The sequence below is a fragment of the Sinohyriopsis cumingii genome, chromosome 12, assembly GCF_028554795.1.
Source record: "Sinohyriopsis cumingii isolate HCF-2022 chromosome 12, ASM2855479v2, whole genome shotgun sequence".
Taxonomy (NCBI): domain Eukaryota; kingdom Metazoa; phylum Mollusca; class Bivalvia; order Unionida; family Unionidae; genus Sinohyriopsis; species Sinohyriopsis cumingii.
In genome coordinates this window covers 27,502,634-27,523,731 of record NC_142972.1, presented here as the reverse complement: position 1 = coordinate 27,523,731, position 21,098 = coordinate 27,502,634, and the positions used below count along the sequence as shown (strand labels likewise).

At 33.1% G+C, this 21,098-nt stretch overlaps 1 protein-coding gene across 6 annotated transcripts in view; it reads left to right on the top strand.

The window, feature by feature from the left end:
• The first annotated feature begins 1,112 nt into the window (after positions 1–1,112).
• Positions 1,113–21,098, top strand: part of LOC149786145 (uncharacterized) — a 203,726-nt gene continuing 183,740 nt past the window's right edge. For 2 of the 6 annotated variants that reach the window (XM_089976483.1, XM_089976485.1), the window contains exons 1-3: positions 1,233–1,525; positions 11,374–11,522; positions 14,643–14,745. In XM_089976483.1, the coding sequence (XP_089832609.1) occupies positions 1,480–1,525; positions 11,374–11,522; positions 14,643–14,745 (298 nt within the window). In that variant the 5' untranslated portion in view covers positions 1,233–1,479. Of the gene's footprint in view, positions 1,167–1,231; positions 1,526–11,373; positions 11,523–14,642; positions 14,746–21,098 lie in introns of those variants that run through there. The other 4 variants (XM_089976481.1, XM_089976484.1, XM_089976480.1 and 1 more) reach the window with 4 other exon arrangements.

The following is a 21,098-nucleotide window of genomic DNA, read 5'->3' as shown; positions in this document are numbered from 1 at the left end:
TGTGATGTAGCAAGAACCACTCTTCACTCTGCTCAGTCAAAAATGAAATTAAGGTATGACAAAAACACCGAGATAGAATTTTCAGCCTAGTGACAGTGTTCAGACTCTCTTGCCCATATCTCTAAATCTTTTTCAGGATAAGTATTGTAGTCCTTATAGGTCTATAGTGCTTAGCCTGAAGAAGACTTAGAGGTAGGTTGTTGGTTTTCGCTCTTTTCTGTTACTATGGTTAAGATAATAGAGTCGTAACATCTTGCATCCGCTAACTGTTCCGTTTGTGCTTTTTTTTCTAACAAAGTTTTGTCCTGTTTTATGGTTTATATAAAAAAAAACTCGACGTTTTGGACACAGATAAAAGTTATGTGACACAAAAAGACAAAGAGGGAGCTAGAAATTGGTATTACTGTCATTTGATTTATTGGTTGATGAGCCGTTTGGCAATTTGTTGAAACAAACAACAAAAAAAAAAAAGGTTGTTTTCTTCTTGCAATGCACAGCACTGCTGCTTCCATATTGTTAAGGCTGGTTTTGGGGTGAGGAACGAATTTGCATGGAGTACTATATCTTATTCAATATATTGTGTATCCTTGATCTGGAAATACTTTTTTTTTTTTCATTTCATCGAACTGTCGTATGGTAAATTAAAACTTGGTGGTGTCAAAATTGAAGGAAAAAAATTCCGGTCGCAAAAAAAGGAGAAGAAAAGGAAAACAATATCTTGCAGTTAACGAATATAATACTCTCTTAAAAATGAGGTATAGGAAACATATAGTGAAATAACACTTGCTTATAGCGGTGGCATATGATTTGGCCATCGGGAAAAACCCATTAAAAAAGATAAAGCAATTTGCTTATCGGGAATGTCTTTATATGAGAGAGAGAGACACATACACACACACACCTTTCTAATCTAAATTTTATCAGCCACCATTTTTCATATTTTATTATATTCATTTGATTTTTACAGTTCTGTAATTGATGAAGAATTTTGCGCGCATTTTTGTTGGTTGGTCAATATCCCGTAATTTCGCAATGCGATTTGATAATAGTGACAACCAAGGAAGCAAATATTACCCAATCAAAATCGCTGTTATATTTTGGATACAAATGCGGGAATGGCAGATGAGGGTTTGTATAGTAAGCAAGATCAGTCATGTTTTCCTTTGGTAATTACGATGATATCACATGGTTTAACCATTTACTCGAATTGACTATATCCATTATGTATTATTGTAAAAGGATAGAGGTTACAAGCAATATAATAGTCTCTTTGTTGGAGTTGAAAGCACACAACGCACAATGCGGAGGCCGTTGCTAATGTCAACGATGCCTTTCGCATCTTTTCTTCATGAATGTCAGTCATGTTAGAGTCCATGAGTCACGACCATTAAAGGGGTGTATTATTTGTGGCAATATTTATTTTCCAAATTGAAGCTGATAGATATACCATGTGAAGAAAGGGAATTTTTGAGGTGAAAAATGAGAGTTGTTGACATCTTAAACGAGAACCCTCTACCTAAACAAGGTACTCTTTGTCACATTGACCTGCTTTCGTTGTCAATAATTTTGTCTGATTTTAGGTCCATTTAAATGTAAGTATATTAAGTCATGAAATCCAGATGTTGGTCTAGACTTGTGATTGAGGCAGAGTTGAATACAATGGACACATTGGGGACAAAAGTCTTAATATCCGATTTACATCTTATTTCATGTATCTGATTTGAATGAAACGTTGGACAGTCACGAATGCAACATTAGCCCTTACTGGTTGTTTCTTTAGCAAGTGAGTAAACACAGCAGTTGGCTGGATAACAGTTGAATTTACACACTGTGAATTAGCATAAGCTACATATCAGCCCATTTCTGATTCATTTGCTCATCAGTTATGCATTAAAAAATTACATAGTTATTCATAGGTGTCAACCCTTTGAGATGAAAACCTGTACGCCAGACAAATAAAAACCTTACAAAGACAAAAAAAACCTTACACAAAAAAATGTATTCATACATTATATATGATCAACAGTTTTGAAACAACAAATGCTATACACAAATTATCATGACACATATATATATTTACATTTCTGAAACTTTATTTCATTCTTTTTACTAAGTTATAACAGTATCATCTTCCTGCTTTGGCTAAGCAAAGAAGCTTTTGATGGATGCTCCCTTCTTCATTTCAAAATTTCTTTCATGCAGTTTTGTCCTGAAGTGTTCCTCCCAATCATATATGCTCGACACCACCACTTTAATGTCTTTACTGCATATTTTACAAAAAGTATGTGAAGATCCTAACTTGGATACATCTACAATGCCAGGAAAGACTTTAATCCAATCAGCCTGAAACTTGCCATGACCTTGGTCAGTGTCTTCAAGCTTGCGTTTCTTTGAGTTAGGCTCAGCCATTTGATGGATGGAATATCTCAACTAGAGGAGAGAAATATTTAAAAAAAATAATTAAAAAATTCAGATTTGACTTGTGATAGAGGAATCTCCTGTTTACAAATATGTTACAAATTTATATTTGTCTCCATAAACCCCAAGATACTATGCCAGGAGCTATCCAAAAATTGAAATCTAGAAATAATTTTTCTTACAAAGTAGCAATCCGGAAGTTTATACCTTGTGAGCTGTTGATTGTTTCTATTAAAATTGCATATCTGGTGCTTGAAAAGTTATGAATTTGCTACATGGTGTGCCGATTTTGGTCACAAACTTGATATAAATTGACAGTGTTACATATTTTTGAGTCACTCAGTATCTGTACTACATCCGTCATTATGGAAATGCATCTTCCTGTTTGCAAACTTAACTCAAAACTATAACAGCATGATAAAATGCAGTGCTAAAATCAGAAGAGTATTTATTTTTAATTAGTATATTGTTAAAAAATGTAATAAATCGACTTTATCTCCACACAAAAAAGTTGGACAAATTATGGTTACACCAACATGATTGCCACGCTATGTAAAGTACGAAAATTGATGTGTACTAAGTATAAATAATAAAAGAATAACGTATAAAATAAGAAAGCATACTTACTACACAGGTAGTTTAGTCAATATTAGAAATCTGAGTGAGCATTTAATCTCCTAGCGATATATGACAAGATCTTCACACTCTGTAGTTGAACCATGAATCAAACTTGTTTCATTACCAAAGGAAAAGTGCGGTCCCAGATGCATACAAAAGGAAAAAAAAATTAATTTTAATTTTTTAAAGAAAAACCATACAAAATGGTTTTACGGCTGTACACTGATGAAAAAGGAAAAAAAAAACGTACAAAGTACTGGTAAACCATACAAGTTGACACCTATGGTTATTACAGGTTGCCTATGCTACTTCATCTGGAAACACCAGAGATGGGGTAGTTTATTTCCATGTCAACTGGAATTCTTTCTCATAGCTGTTATTTAGAATTTGTTTTACTTTATTTTAATGGGGGCCGAGTGGTCTAAAGTGCTTTCCGTTACGGATCACTGCCATCTCACCTCTGTCTGCATGGGTTCGAGTCTCAGATTCGGCTAATGTGGGTATGTGAGAAAGCTTGCTTATAGCTTTTCGTGGGTCAGTGGTTCTTTCCGGGGTTTTCCCGGGTTCTTCCTCCACCATTAATACTGGCCGCCATGTATAGCCTATCATGTGCTGAAAAATGGCGTTAAACCCTACAACAACAACAACAATAACAACAACTTTCTTTTAAAGTATATAAAAAAAATTTTCATAGACACAGACCAAGTCCTAGTAGCTTTTAAGGAACCGGCTACCCTTCTAAAAATCATTTGCCCTACAAGGCCATATTTGTTACTATGATTGTGATACCAACATACTCCCCCCCCCATCTAAATGTTTGATCCCTTAATTGTTATATTGGTCATTAGAATGAATCCTCATTCACATTCTGCTGTATAGGGGCTCATAGTGAATGATAAATCCAATAATTTTACAGTTTCTGCATGTTTAGGTGGATTAATTCTGAATAGATATGGCATACATTTCTGAGCTTGTAATTTGAGAATACATATTTGCTTTCAGATCAGTGCACAGTCAGTGTATTTCATCATAATCTTTAGGAATGAGCTTTTGGGGGCCCATGGAATAGTTTAATTTTCTGAATGCTTCAAAAATCTTAATGTTTATTGCTCAGAGTTTAATACAGAAATTAAGTCTTTATTATATCAGTAAGTAAAAACAGTAATTTAAAGTTTCATAATTAGTTTGCATGATAGTACCAATGAAGTCACACAAAACACTTGCTCTATATTAATAATTAATATTCATCAGCAGCTACCAAGTCGTGTAATTAAGTGGATTAAAATATAATGTAATGTTCTCAGTTTCTTTAGTGTGAAAAACATTGTATTCATTTATTTTACAAGTTACTTATACAATAACTTAACAACTGTATAGATATCACTCAGTATTTTTTTTACCAGTGATACATTGCCAAGTCAGTGTGAACAAGGGATGGCTTATTATTTATATCTATGCAATACAAGTGAGTGCTAATTATAGGTAATAAGTGAAATATGGAGAACAGAAATTGCATTCAAGGTTCTCCATGGGATTTTATAAGTTGCAGTCCAGGACTTCTTATTTGAAAAAGGTTGAAGATTTCTGGCCTTAAAAATAGGAGTCTCAATAATTATACTTATTTTTCCCTACAATAATTAAAAACAGTATGCATGTATTGTTGTATCACCAGTATAATTAAAAACAGTATGCATACATTGTTGTATTACCAATATAATTAAAAACAGCATGCATGTATTTTTGTATTACCAGTATAATTAAAAACAGTATGCATGCATTGTTGTATTACCAATATAATTAAAAACAGCATGCATGTATTGTTGTATCACCAGTATAATTAAAAACAGAATGCATGTATTGTTGTATCACCAGTATAATTAAAAACAGCATGCATGTATTGTTGTATCACCAGTATAATTAAAAACAGTATGCATACATTGTTGTATTACCAATATAATTAAAAACAGCATGCATGTATTTTTGTATTACCAGTATAATTAAAAACAGTATGCATGCATTGTTGTATCACTAATATGATTAAAAACAGTGTGCATGCATTGCTGTATCACCAATATAATTGCTAATGATCATTCGTTGTGAAGTATTTATTATTATAGTAAAGAATAGAAAACAAAGCCAATTGAGAAAATTGGTACATGTAATTCTATTTGTTTGTGATGTAACAGCTAGAAGGAATCAAGGGATTTCAAATCAGTTAGTTTACAAAAACTAACTTTAACAAATTTCTCCATCCTTATCGATTTTGTTACAGTTTCTTGCTTTAAATGTCCATGGTATTTTGTCTTCATGTGATTATATGATAAGAGGATTATAGGTGAAACCAGCAACTAAAACAGCAAAGTCAGGGAACAAGTCTGACTGCATAAAGCTAATAATGATCTATTATTTTCTTGATTTATGGCCCAGGGAAATGTCTGATTGCATGATTAATTCCATGACTCTCTCAGTGTCTATATGAAAACTAAGCTATTTCCTGTTGTCCAGTCTAACAGACATGCAGCTCACCTGCATCCTTGTGGTTAGGAACAGCGAAATTATATAAAGATGCATGCAGAAGAGTACAGATGTGATAATGATCACATGAAAATGACACGAAAACAAAGCTGATTTTGATGATGATTACCATGGGAGTTCATATTCCCCTGACAAACAGAATAAGTCCCAAACTGTTAGCACTGTTTTTCTAAATACAGTTTAAAATAAAATGCAAGCATTCCAAACATCAGGGGAGTGTTCATGATATGATTATGATATATTAACAGGGGTCAAGCTAGACTTAAATATTAGGGAAAAGTGGCTGCTCCTTTTGGATAGAACAGGGAGAAGTGAGAGCTGAACTGGGAGAAGCGGGTACAAAGCAAGACACAATATACATATATACATATATGTATATATACATATATATATATATATATATATATATATATATATATATATATATATATATATATATATATATATATATATATATATTTTTATGATTGGGAGAAAAAGTGCTAGGGTTGGTAATGAAAATATGGACAGTCGGCTGATTGGAAACTCTGATTTTTGGGGAGCCTAAACATAAAGTGTTGGTATTATATATTTATTTCCTTAGAATTGTTTGACAAACTTCTATATATTTGGTTTTGCTTTTTTGTGGCAAGGTCATACAATGTTAAAAACGTATAAGACTGGCATAAAATTGATATCGTTTTTGGGATATAACACTTTCAACAGGAATGTTACATCTCAGAAATCATGAAATTTATTTTGATTAATATTTTGTTTTGAGGATCTTTATGTGGGGTTTAATTGTATTTTTATGCTTTATCAGTAATTTTAACACCTTTAACCAATGAATGAAAAAGTTTACATCAAATGTTTTCTCAGCAGTTGTAACATCATTGACCACTGAGTGAGAAAGGGGGCATTATACTGAGATGACATTTGCATTTATATTAGAGTGTAAGTCATTTTTAGCTTTGTTGATTTGTGTATCCACAGTGAACAAGTGAGACAGCCATTAATTCTTTATGGTTCATTTGCTGAGAGTTCTTTTAAAGCACAAAGTAATTGGTCAAATAGGAGCTTGTAACATTGCCATGGTGGTAGAATTATGCATCTTGATGATTTAGTAGACTTGTCTAACACATGTAGTGTGACGCTGAGTACAAATAGCAAAAAATATAGACAGCTATTTTTGTGCACCTTTTAGGACATCACCAACGTCTTGTGCATCCTTTGAAATTTTGTTGTGAAAAAAATTGCAGTTGTGCAGCATGGAGAAAATACTGATTGTCAGAACACATTGTTATTCAAAACATCAGGCTGTACTTATTTGCATATTTTGGAAAACAAAAAATAGCAAATGTTTAGAATAATATTTGTTGTGTCGTGTCCACAGAGTCCACAGACATATCATTTTGTATTTGAGGATTGAATAGTCATCATGATAAACAAATAGATTCAGGTATAAGAAAACATAATTCCCATAATCATTGTTGTGTCAGTATGTCACAGTATATGGTATAAGTCAGCCAAGAATAGATAATTATGTACTGTAATTGCTTGGTTAAGTCCTTTTCAAATGTGGATCAAATATTGGACATCCAATACATTCCATCATTACTGTAGATAAAATGCCTACAATGGCAATGAAATTTCAGGTAATTAAATATTCCCCTAGTGTTCTGTATTATCCATTTACCTATTGAGTAAGTCTTTGTTTATTTTAATTATACCTGTTCATGGTTACTTTGTTCATATTTGGAATCATTGAGAGTACCAAGCCACTAGTCTCATAAGAATTTGATACATACGGATATGATGATTACCACTTACAAGTACATAGCTTTTATGGTCTTAATTTCAAAAAAGGTTAATACGCAGTGAACTTAGACCTAATTCACCTGAAGTAATTTTGGTGTAAATTGCAGTGTCATTGTACAGTAACTGTTTAGAAAACTAATATCCAAATTATTTAAATAAACATGACCTACTTAGAAAATAAGGTCATTGCCATTGAAACAAGCTCAATGATTTTTAAAAATCTGTACCCGGATTATAGGTATATGTACAGCATTAGTAAATATGATAAATATGTCTTTATGCCTATATGGGTACATATGGTGTATCAAAACATTTATGCTGATAGAATAACTGTTGGCTAAATATAAGATCATTAAAAATTTGTAGACATCTTGGCCCATTGCCAGTAGGATTGTAAATACAGACTTGATCACAAGCCAACCAAGACTGATTATTGGATGCTATATGTTGACAGTTGCTATCACAGTGAGAAATGACAGAAGAATTTACATCTTAGTCATAACAAATAGTTATTCTGGAATAAATCCTGGTCATTTGCTGATTTTAGATTGTAAACTAATGCTGCATTTGTATAACACTGGAAAGTAACTTGCTGAAATATCTTTACCAAGGCCAATGAAAATTAAAGAAAGGAAAGGTCAGTATCAGTCATGTTCAGCTGTTTGATGTAAAACTTTTCATGTAGACAGTTATCAGAAAGCTGTTTGATGTAACACTTTTCATGATGATAGTTATCAGAAAGCTGTTTGATGTAACACTTTTCATGATGATAGTTATCGGAAAGCTGTTTGATGTAACACTTTTCATGTAGATGTCAGAAAGCTGTTTGATGTAACACTTTTCATGTAATAGTTATCAGAAAGCTGTTTGATGTAACACTTTTCATGTAGATAGTTATCAGAAAGCTGAAATGTCATGTTTGATATTCAGAACCATTGTCTGACATACTTAACTGTTACAAAATTTCTGTTACATTTGCACACATTCATATTTAAACTATCTCACACTTGCTTGCTACGTTTTGCTATGATGGTGGGTTGTTACCTTCAGCTGTGAAAGATCTCATGAGATTAAAAATGTGGTAAATAACCAAAGGTAAACAGAAAATATATACACATACCATACACTAGGCTGGACATGATAAAAAAATTTGTTCAAACTTTTCATATTTCAGCTATTATCTACATATCATTTCATTCTGGAATTGATTTTGGTGAAAATTTTATTACTCCTTTTCTGCTTTGATAGACTTATTTAGCACTGCAGAATTCAGACCTAAAATACAGCTCTTGTATTAGTGTTTTTAAAGACTCACTTGGCACATCAAAATTCAGACCTAAAATAACAGCTCTTGTATTAGTGTTTTCAAAGACTGACTTGGCACTGTAGAATTCAGACCTAAGATATAGTACTGGTATCAGTGTTTTTATAGACTGACTTGGCAAGATAAAGTCAGCATTCTCACTCACTTTGTTCAAGGGGGTACATTGTTATGTATATTTGATTTAATTATATCTGATTTAATATACTGTATATTTATTTCAATTTAATTGTTTGTCAGTTTTAAATTTTTATTTTTTTTTTTTATGACATGATATTGTAATGTAAATTTATTCACTAGAGATGATACTTTTTTCAGAAAATAGTTTGACCTTGACTATTGGTTTATGAACACCAGGTGTTGATCAAAATTCTGACCTTGTTTCAGAATTTGTAGCAACCTTCATAAACAAGTTTTATTTTATTTTAAAATGATTGGTTGTTTCCTAGGTCATGATGGAACCTTGTCTTTAAGATATAAACAAATTTTTTATTTCTTAGAGTAAAAATGATTGGTTTTCGTCAGGGTCACACTGGGTAAATGTGATCTGTAACAAGTATTTGCTTCTGTAAACTTCCTGAAGATAATCATGTGACCCTTGTTTACGTTTTAGAGAGCCCATATAACCCATGTTTTGGAAAATTAATCTCAGTAGATGTTGGGCTGTTAAACTGTTAGTTGTATGTTGTACTGTGAGTTATTTCGAATTACTTGGAATCAAAAGGATTAATTCTGTTATTTTTCTGGAAAATACATGTGCTCATGTAATATTGTTGAATAAGGACAGTGTTTTATAAAAATTTTATAAAAAATGTCCTGCACTCCGAGCCATCAATTCAGCATCTTTCTTTACATGCTTAAAGCTGCATTATTAATGTAAATTCCTTGTGTTTTTCATGTATAGTTTATTTATGAAATAAAATAGAATTACTTTGTCCATCTGTGAAAAAGAAGAGGTTTCTGAAGTATGTAATCAGCTTTTGGGGATAAAAGTAATACTACATCATCTTGAAAAATATATCCATGATGAAAGAAAGGTGTGCCTTATCCACTTTATTAATAAGGGGCCCTAAGTGGCCAAGTGGTCTAAAGCACTCATCCTTATGGATCATTGCCATCTCATGTGTGGGTTAGAGTTTCGGGTTCAGCCAATGTGGGTATGTGAGAAAGCTTGCCAGTAGCTTCTCATGGGTCAGTGGTTCTTTCTGGGGTTTTCCTGGATTCTTCCTCTACTGTTTAAACAGGCCGCCATGTATAGCCTATCTTGTGCTGAAAAATGGCATTAAACCCTACAACAAGAACAATAACTTCATTAATATACACAAATATGGCAAATAAGTTCAGTCTTATCCTTGTATTCCTAACAAGACTTCAGTATAGTGCACAAAGCTTATAGCATTAGAATACATCAAACCAGTTGCAATGGATTTTCAGACATCACAGGTAGTGCCTTATTTATGATCCAATGTTATGCTAATGCCTTATTCATGATCCTAAGCTATGTATTGTCGTATTCTTGATCCAATGCTATGTAATGCCTTATTTGTGATCCTAAGCTATGTAATGCCTAACTTATGATCCTAAGCTATGGAATACGGCACATTCATTAGGATTACTGGTGTGACTTCTGATCATATGATTGCAAAGACTGCAAAAGTGAATAATCCTTTTGTGACGGGGTTTAATAACATTTTAAAATCTGCCTTTGTTCGCCACAAGATATTTGGAGAACACATTATCCCCAAGACATTCTTTCACAACAAAGAAATCAGTAAACTTGCTGAGACAAATGCATTATTTGGATTACAGAGTTGGGGGTCATTGCAGATTTTGTTGGTTTTTAACTTGCTGCAATAAAATAAAGATTTGAAGTTCAAGTGTAACTTATTAGAAAGAAGATTAATCATTAGCATTTTTGAGTTTTGGATAAATATGGTCTAGGACGAAGTACAATGAAACCGATGATAGTACACATTTTATGTTAGGCAGTAAATTAACTGCCATTTGGTTAAAAAGATTTAATTGGTTTTTTGTATTGGCTTATATGTAATGTGTTGGTCTATAATATTGCTACATAAAGATTATAAGACGACTGATGAAAGTATGACTTTAAAATAAAAATGAACTACTATGATTATTCTTCGAATGGACAGTGCATTTGTTTGTTAATTGTGCATGTTGGTTTATTTGCATTATGAGAGAGAGAGAGAGAAAGAGAGAGAGATAGTATATTGTGCAAGTTGTAATATCCTATTTCAAGCTGAAAAAGTATGGGTGAGATGAAAATTTGTCAGTTCATTTTTGATCCCCACATTTTTTATTTGATCCCCAGTTCTGATATCAAGGTTATTTTTTACCCTGAATTTTACACCCCTGGGGGATACACTGATTCAAAGCTGTGTAATGCCTTATTCATGACCCTAAGCTATGTCATTCATGACCCTAAGCTGTATAATGCCAAATTCTTGATCCTAAACTATGTAATGCATTATTCATGGTCCTAAGCTAACATATACCATAACCCTGAGAAAAATGTAAAAGGTTTATGAGTAAACAAAATCTAAAGTTTCACTCTGAAAAGTTTGAATTTTATTCAGTTATAAGAACAGAGTATAGTAACAATAGACATTTTTGACTTTTCTTTAAGATTTACTGGGTTTACTTTTTGTTTTTTCCCCACCTAGATGCTGATGAAGGTGGGGTGTTGGACTTGTCCCATAGGGGTCTCAGTCGCCTTGAAGTCAGTTCACATGACAACCCTACAACCATCATTGCTGATAAGAACAACATTACCAAGATAGAGAATCTGGAGAAATGTCCAAACTTGAGACAGGTAAATGTAATACATTCTCTCAGCTGTAAATTCATTTATTTTATATCAGAAATGCCATACATGTTGCTATTGCATAGATAGCACTTTTCTGGGAGGAAAATACCCTAACCAAAATTAAGAAAATTTTGACCTCTCATTAGGGTGAAGCAGAAGCTTCCAGAAACACTGGTCCAACCCAGTCTGAGAACCCCACACATATTGGGCTTCCATGCTGGTGCTCAGCATTGTTTTTGGTCATCATTTTGTAATATTAAACATCGCCTACATAAAAAAAAGCTGCCACTTCATGAGTCAGTGAGTGAATTATTAATTGTCTGTGCTACTTTTTTCTTAAATATTAGGTTTATACCCTGATTAGCTTTTATTGCTGTTTATTTAAGTTCTCTTGAGAGTTTTTAAACCTTTGTTCAGTATACATGGTGTACATCTTGTCATTTTAATGTAACTTTTAAAGGACATTAGTTTTTCAGATTTGGTAAGTCTTTTATTCTAAAAACGGCATCTAAGTACATGTAGCAAGTGTAGGTATTTATTTTAAATTCCCTATCCTTCATCTATCACGCATGTTTATTAAACATTGGTTCTTTTTCCATTTTAGTTTCTGATTACCTTCCTTAAAATTTTCTTATAGTTAGCAGTCATAACCTAATGGTTGTTTACTAATTTATTTGGGGCCCCGAGTGGCCGAGTGGTCTAAAGCGCTCACCGTTCCGGATCACTGCCATCTCACCTTTGTCTGCGTGGGTTCGAGTCCAAAGCTCTGCTAGCATGGGTACGTGGGAAAGCCTGCCAGTAGCTTCTCGTGGGTTGGTGGTTCTTCCCTGGGTTTTCAAGGGTTCTTCCTCCACCAGTTATACTGGCCGCCATGTGTAGCCTATCTTGTGCTGAAAAATGGTGTTAAACCCTAGAACAACAACAACAACAACAACTAATTTTATTAGTCCCTTGCTGATTTTAAGATTGGTTGACTTATTTTATTGCTTTTTCTGTCCTGAAACTAGGGATACTATAAAAATGTGTTTCTGTATTTTCTTGGACTCTTTATAACACTGAATACACAAAGGACTGTTTATTACACTGACTTTCTCTATATGCTTGGGACTATAACACTGAATTTCTGTATACACTTGGGACTATTTATAACATTCAATTTCTGTACACACTCAGGATGCCTTATAATGATGAATTTATGTATAAACTTGAGACTCTTTATAACACATGTTGTGAGCCAACAAGTAAATCTAAAAGTTATCAGATACCTACATTATTTGATAATTAAAGCTGTTAAGTCCTTATTTGGATTTGTTTTGTTCTCCCATCCTTTTTAAAGATACTTAACCAGTAAATGCACAGAGGATATACAATAAAGCAAAAGTTGTTTACTTTACAGAACACACAGGAGAAGCTTGCCATTTTGCATAAAAATCATACCTCCATTGTTAAACAAATTCACTTCTTAGCCATTTTCGCATTACACTGGATGCTGTGTTTAAGATAATTAGCAAATTAAGAGACCCAAGTGTACCTTTTATATGTGCCTCTAATGCAGATTTTATAGTATAGTGAAACCAAGCTTGACCATATTATAGTGGGCCATCTGTCACTTAATAAAGCTTGACCTTATAGGAAGACAATCTGTCACATAACAAAGCTTGACCTTATAGGGAACAATCTGTCACCTAACAAAGCTTGACCTTATAGGGAGACAATCTGTCAGTTAACAAAGCTTGACCTTATAGGGGACAATCTGTCACTTAACAAAGCTTGATAATAGTATCAGTAGACCATCTGTCACATAACTAAGCTTGCCCATATTATAGGGAAACAATCTGTAACTTAACAAAGCTTGACCATATTATAGGGAGATAATGTCACTTAACAAAGCTTTATCTTATTATATGGAGACAATCTGTCACTTAACAAAGCTTGACCATATTGGTAGACCATCTGTCAAATAAAGCTTGCCCATATTATAAGCAGACAATCTGTCACTTAACAATGCTTGACTTTATTACAAGGAGACCATCTGTTACTTCACAAAGCTTGCCCATATTATAGATAGACCATCTGTCACATAACAAAGCTCGACCATACTATCGACTATCTGTCACATAACAAAGCTCAACCATGCTATAGAAGATCATCTGTCACAACAAAGCTCGACCATGCTATAGACAGACCATCTGTTACTTAACAAAGCTCGACCATGCTATAGACTATCTGTCACATAACAAAGCTTGACCACGCTATAGAAGACCATTCTGTCACATAACAAAGCTCGACCATGCTATAGACAGACCATCTGTCACTTAACACCACATTCTTAATGCTTAGATTATCTTTTTGTGGACCGCTCTGGTGGCCTAGTAGTTAGAGCATCTGCCTCAGATGCGGGAGGTCGTGGGTTTGAACCCTGGCCAAGTCATACCAAAGACTCATAAAAATCATATGCATAGGTGCTTTGCTAGGCACTCAGCATTAAGAGGTTAGTGTTAGGACTGGTCAGCTTGGTGTCAGGATAATTTGACTGGGTGGGTCATCAAGCTACATATCTGCGTCATGATGCCCCATTGCTGGACATCACTGTAAACTGTCACACTGCAGACATCATAGTGATATGACTGAAAAATTGTTAAAGCTGCATTAAAAATCCAAATAACACACATACACACACCTTTTTGTGTATGATGTAATGACCTCTGTTAGAGGATCACCTTTGTTGGCAGTAGGAGTGGTTTCTTGAGATATGTTTACTGTCTTGCAATGCAGTAATGTTTCAGGGGCCCCGAGTGGTCAAAAGTGATCACTGCCATCTCACCTCTGCATGGGTTCAAGTCTCGGGTGCAGCCAATGTGGGCATGTGAGAAAGCTTGCCGGTAGCTTCTCATGGGTCGATAGTTCTTTCCGGGGTTTTCCCAGGTTCTTCCTCCACCATTAATACTGGCCGCCATGTATAGCTATCTTGTGCTGAAAAATGGCAACAACAACAACAGTAATGTTTCTGATACAGTATTATGACATCACAACTGAACAATTTAATTCACATTATAAATTGCAAACAATTGGATGCAATATGGATTCATTCACTGTTGATAATTTTTGTTATTATTAATTCCACAGCTGTCCCTTGTGGAAAACCGATTGGTTCAGATGATTGGTGTGTCCAAACTGAAGCATTTGACAGTTTTGAATCTTTCAAACAACAGCCTTGTCAGCATTGATGGTAAGCTCTTATAACGTTATCATTACTTATCCAACAGGCATGCTTAGCATTGAGTATATGTATTTAAATTTATTCCAACAGTCATGCTTAGCATTGAGTATATGTGTTTAAATTTATTCCAACAGTCATGCTTAGCATTGAGTATATGTGTTTAAATTTATTCCAACAGTCATGCTTAGCATTGAGTATATGTGTTTAAATTTATTCCAACAGTCATGTTTAGCATTGAGTATATGTGTTTAAATTTATTCCAACAGGCATGCTTAGCATTGAGTAAATGTGTTTAAATTTATTCCAACAGGCATGCTTAGCACTGAGTATATGTGTTGAAATTTATTCCAACAGGCATGCTCAGCATTGAGTATTTGTGTTTAAATTTATTCCAACAGGCATGCTTAGCATTGAGTATATGTATTTAAATTTATTCCAACAGTCATGCTTGGCATTGAGTATATGTGTTTAAATTTATTCCAACAGTCATGCTTAGCATTGAGTATATGTTTAAATTTATTCCAACAGGCATGCTTAGCATTGAATATATGTATTTAAATTTATTCCAACAGGCATGCTTAGCATTGAATATATGTATTTAAATTTATTCCAACAGGCATGCTCAGCATTGAGTATTTGTGTTTAAATTTATTCCAACAGTCATGCTTAGCATTGAATATATGTATTTAAATTTATTCCAACAGGCATGCTTAGTATTGAGTATATGTATTTAAATTTATTATTTTATACTGCTGTATATAATGTTCATGTTCTCATTGTTGACATAGGCATGTTTTGTATTGAGTCTGTGTTTAAATCTATTATCTAATGTTATTGTATGTAAAGTTCATGTTTTCCTTGTTGATATAGGTATGTTTCCCATTGAGTCTGTGTGTTTAAATCTATTATGTGATGCAATTGTGTGTAAAGTTCATGTTTTCCTTGTTGACATACGTGTGCTTACCATTGAGTCTGTGTGTTTAAATCTATCATGTGATGCAATTGTGTGTTAAGTTCATGTATTCCTTGTTGGCATATGTCTGTTTACCATTGAGTCTGTGTGTTTAAATCTGTTATGTAATGCAGTTGTGTGTAAAGTTGATGTTTTCCTTGTTGACATATGTGTGCTTACCATTGAATCTGTGTGTTTAAATGTTATGTGATGCAATTGTGTGTAAAGTTCATGTTTTCCTTGTTGATATAGGCATGCTTACCACTGAGTCTTTGTGTTTAAATCTGCTATCTGATACTGTTGTATTTAAAGTTTTTGTTTTCCTTGCTGACAGGCATGCTTATCATTGGGTCTGCTATCTGATACTTCTACATGAATAATCATAACATTTTTTAAGTGCATTCTTGTATATGAGCAATAAATAGGCCACAGTGACTTACTGTTCTTGCTCACATGACAATATCAGCTTTGCTTTTTAAAAAATTATGCATGATCTGCAGTACTGAGTTAAACTGCGGCATATAATCTTATATCATACAGTATATACTGAGGCAACATTTTTATATAAAATGAAAGATTGGACATGTTTTGATGGTATCATTAATCTTTGTCATACATTATGTACTGAGACAACATTCTTGTATAAAATAAACAGTTTGGACATATTTTGTTGGTAACATTAATCCTTGGCATGTGATATATACTGAGGCAACATTCTTGTGGAAAATAAACAATTTGGACATGTTTTGTTGGTAACATTAATCCTTTTCATACAGTATGTACTGTCCAAGGCATCTGTCCTGTATAAAATAAACAATTTGGACATATTTTGTTGGTAACATTAATCCTTGGCATGTGATATATACTGAGGCAACATTCTTGTGGAAAATAAACAATTTGGACATGCTTTGATGGTAACATTACCGTAATCCTTTTCATACAGTATGTACTGTCCAAGGCATCTGTCCTGTATAAAATAAACAATTTGGACATTTTTTTAATGGTAGGAATAATCTTTAAAGGCAGACATTATACAATTCTAATCATTAATTGTGATCAGACATTTGTTTTATTGCAAGTAATTGAAATTCAGTCAAAGTGCAGAATACAATGTAATTAAGAATACTTCCTTATTATAACATAGCTGTCTTTTATTGAACATATCCTACCAACTTGAACTGATGTCAGTCATTTAATTAATTTAGATGGTTTTGTTGTTCTACAGAAGAATTATTTGGCTACAGTTTTTACTGTCGACCTCATTTGCCTTGTTTTATGCCAGCATACACTGTTGTTCTAAATCACATCCTCATGAAAATCAGATAAATTTCAATGTGTATATTTAAAAATAAAAATTAATTCGAGTGTCAGCTTAGACTTAATGATATAAAAGTAGAGTTTAAAGGATATCCAATGCCACTTTGCTATTACTCCTTATGACCAACAACTTACCTGTTTATGTGTGTGTGTTTTAGATTTTAATGTAGCTTTAAAAAAATATTAGTCGTATTGCTACGATGTCTGCAGTGTGACAGTTTATAGTAATGTCTAGCACTGGGGCATCATGTCGCAGACATGTAGCATGATGTCCCACCCAGTCATATTATCCTGACACCAGGCCGACCAGTCATAACACTAATTCTTGATGCTGAGCGTCAAGCAAGGCATCTGTTAGTACCATTTTTGTAAGTCTTTGATATAACTCGGTTGGGGATCGAACCCATTACCTCCCGCATCTGAGGCAGATGCTCTAATCACTAATCCACCGGAGCGGTGTGCCTGTATATAGTAACAAGCAGTCAAATGGACATTAAAAAATGTTTGATTTGTGCCATCTGTGTTTTTCATAAATATAAAATGTAAAATGTTTAGTTTTGCAGACATATATTACTCTGTGACCCTTAAAATGCACAATACACATACATAATTTTTTCATTTTAGAAAGAAATGAAGTAGTAAACAAAATCTGATTACATTCCAAAAAATAATGCAAATATATCATTTACTCTCCTCACAAAGAGTTTAGTGATTGTAAAGATACATCTAAAAAAGTAATTATAATTTAATTAAATTCATTGTAAAGTTATTCCCCCAAGCTCTGCTTCATGTGGCCTAATTATGTGCCAGCTCTGTTAGGTTGTTTTTTGAAAATGGGGGGTTTGTTTCTCATTTTTTCTCTATCTTGAACATTACTATTAATTCCTATATCAAGATAGCTATTCATTTTTGTGTAAATCTGTTTGAATTATCCAAATGAAATGAATCTTTATTTTATATCTAGGTAAAATACTATATTTAGAAGTGTTCTTAGCTCGGTGTAAAACAAAAATCCTGAAAAAGCTAGCTTAGAGTACTTGTCATATGTCCAGTTGAGCAATAGCAAGAAAATACATAATAGTTACTTGTCATGTTTGTGAACAATGCACATCCAGGTGTAAAACAGCATAAATACCCAGCGCACAAGATAAACAGCATATCCATGTATTTCACTCAAATAAAACAGTTAAATACCCATTTTTGTATCTGGTATGCATAGTCAGAAGTTCTCTTTCATTCAAAACATTGATGTCTTTGTGCATATACATGTGTACACAAATAGCTTATTTAAACACTTTTATTCTTTCAATTGAAAGGATTTTTGTTCATTTCTTGTATAAAATCAAAGAATCAGATAATACTGGGCATATGCTAAAAATGTCAGGAAAATTAAGAAAATATGCAGTGCCTGAAAGTCTGTTGAAAAATTCAACAAAAAGCTTAGCTTTTTCGAGCCAAATGACAGTAAGAAGCATGATTTGTAGAGATAATCATTACCGTGCTTGGAAGTTATTGCTGTAAGGGATACAGAGAAAATTCTGAGATGAATGCATTGTACCAGATGCAAAGAGAAAAATATTTTTTTAAGGTGAGGGTACACCAAATATACAGAGATGCTTGGTAAAGAGAGTGTCTCTGAAGATAATAACATGAGCACAGAGAAATTTTGCTTCAGAACAGAAACAAAAATCATTGAGTATTTTAAAATTTTAAATAATTATCATTTAATATTTTTATGAAAGCATCAATCAAATTTCACTCAAGTAATTTTAGTTCTATGAATGAAATTCCCAGTAGGTCCAAAAGTTATCTGGAGCACTGGGTACTTGCTTGTCATGGTATAATATTCTGGCAGATCAATGTCAAACTGTTCCTTCTGTTTATTCTAAATTACAGTATTTTACCATCATTACATTTAAAAGATTCCATAATTGCAGAATATTTGCAACATAAAACTTTTGCAAATAACCACTGGAATTATTAAAAAAAATCTTTGGTTGTCATTTCAACTTGATAAAAAGTAATATGTTTTTGCATGCTATTATCAGATGTGTGAAAGTTTTCATACCAACACGAGGTATTATCAAATGTGTGATAGTTTATTAGATGTTTGATAGTTTTTATACCAACATGAGGTATTATAAGCCCTCTATTATCAGATGTGTGATAGTTTTATACCAATATGTTTTATCAGATGTGTGAGAGTTTTATGCCAACATAAGGTATTATCAGATGTGTGATAGTTTTATGCCAACATAAGGTATTATCAGATGTGTGATAGTTTTATGCCAACATAGGTATTATCAGGTGTGTGATAGTTTTATACCAACATAAGGTATTATCAGATGTGTGATAGTTTTATATCAACATAAGGTATTATCAGATGTGTGATAGTTTTATACCAACATAATGTTTTATCAGATATGTAATAGTTTTATGCCAACACAAGGTATTATCAAATGTGTGAAAGTTTATCAGATGTGTGATAGTTTTATACCAACATATGGTATTACTAGATGTGTGATAGTTTTATACCAACACAAGGTATTATCAAATGTTTGATAGTTTTATACCAACATGTGGTATTATCAGATGTGTGATAATTTTATACCAACATATGGTATGTTCAGATGTGTGATAGTTTTATACCAACACAAGGTATTATAAAATGTGTGAAAGTTTATCAGATGTGTGATAGTTTTATACCAACATATGGTATTACTAGATGCGTGATAGTTTTATACCAACACAAGGTATTATCAAATGTTTGATAGTTTTATACCAACATGTATTATCAGATGTGTGATAGTTTTATACCAACATATGGTATGTTCATATGTATGATAGTTTTATACCAACACAAGGTATTATCAGATGTGTGATAGTTTTATACAGACATGAGGTATTATCAGATTTTTGATAATTTTATACCAGCATATGGTATGTTCAGATGTGTGATAATTTTATACCAGCATATTGTATTATCAAATGTGTGATAGTTTTGTACCAACTGGTATTATCAGATGTGTGATAGTTTTATACTAGCATGAGGTATTACCATATCTGTGATAGTTTTAAACCAGCATGAGGTATTACCATATCTGTGATAGTGTTATACCAACATGTGGTATTATGGTATTATCATACTGCTCATAGCATGACTCATGACATGGGTGATATAGGGTAATTTGTGGCAATGAAAAATAGTGCCATCCCCATTTCAACCAATCTCAAATAAATAAATAAGGAGCATAAAAGGCCCAGAAACTTTCAGCACAGGTTTCCATATATGACCTTTATGGGTTCATTTTGACAAAATAATGAATGCATTGGATAGGACAACTGCATTACAAAGTTATTTTTTTATTAATGAGTAATGATACACATGCTCTAATGCTATATACATGTACTAAACATAATTTTGATTTGCCTGTAAAATGCCCAGTACAACAGTTTTGCATTAAAATAATGCCCACTACAATGGTTTTGCATTAAAATAATGTCCAGTACAATATTTTTGCATTAAAATAATGCCCAGTACAATGGTTTCACATTAAAATAATATACCATATTTATTACGGTGTTTATATTGTTGGATATAAATAGCCAATGAAATACAGTTGTCTCAGGGAGCTCATTTCATTGCCAAGGGACAAAGACAGAGAAGCTCCACTTTTCATTACAGACATTTTAGCCTATTTTTCCAAGACTGTTTTGACTGATTTGGATAATACCAAAATCAGTATGGGGTTGATTTTGTCATTTCATATGTAGTCACTATTAATAAAGCCACAAATATTAACTCTGCAAGTGGGACTTGTCACACATTTATAACTGCTGCTACTGGGACTTTAATGTATGATGCATATATAACCGAGGCTAGTGATCTCCATCACAAACAAAACCACTGGTAGTGGGTTTTTAATGTATGACTAAAATATAAGCACTGCTAGTGGGGCTTTAATCTATGACACAAATATGACCACTGCTAGTGGGACTTTACTGTATGACAAAAATATAAACACTGCTAGTGGGACTTTAATGTATGACACTAATATAAACACAGCTAGTGGGTCTTTCATGTATGACACAA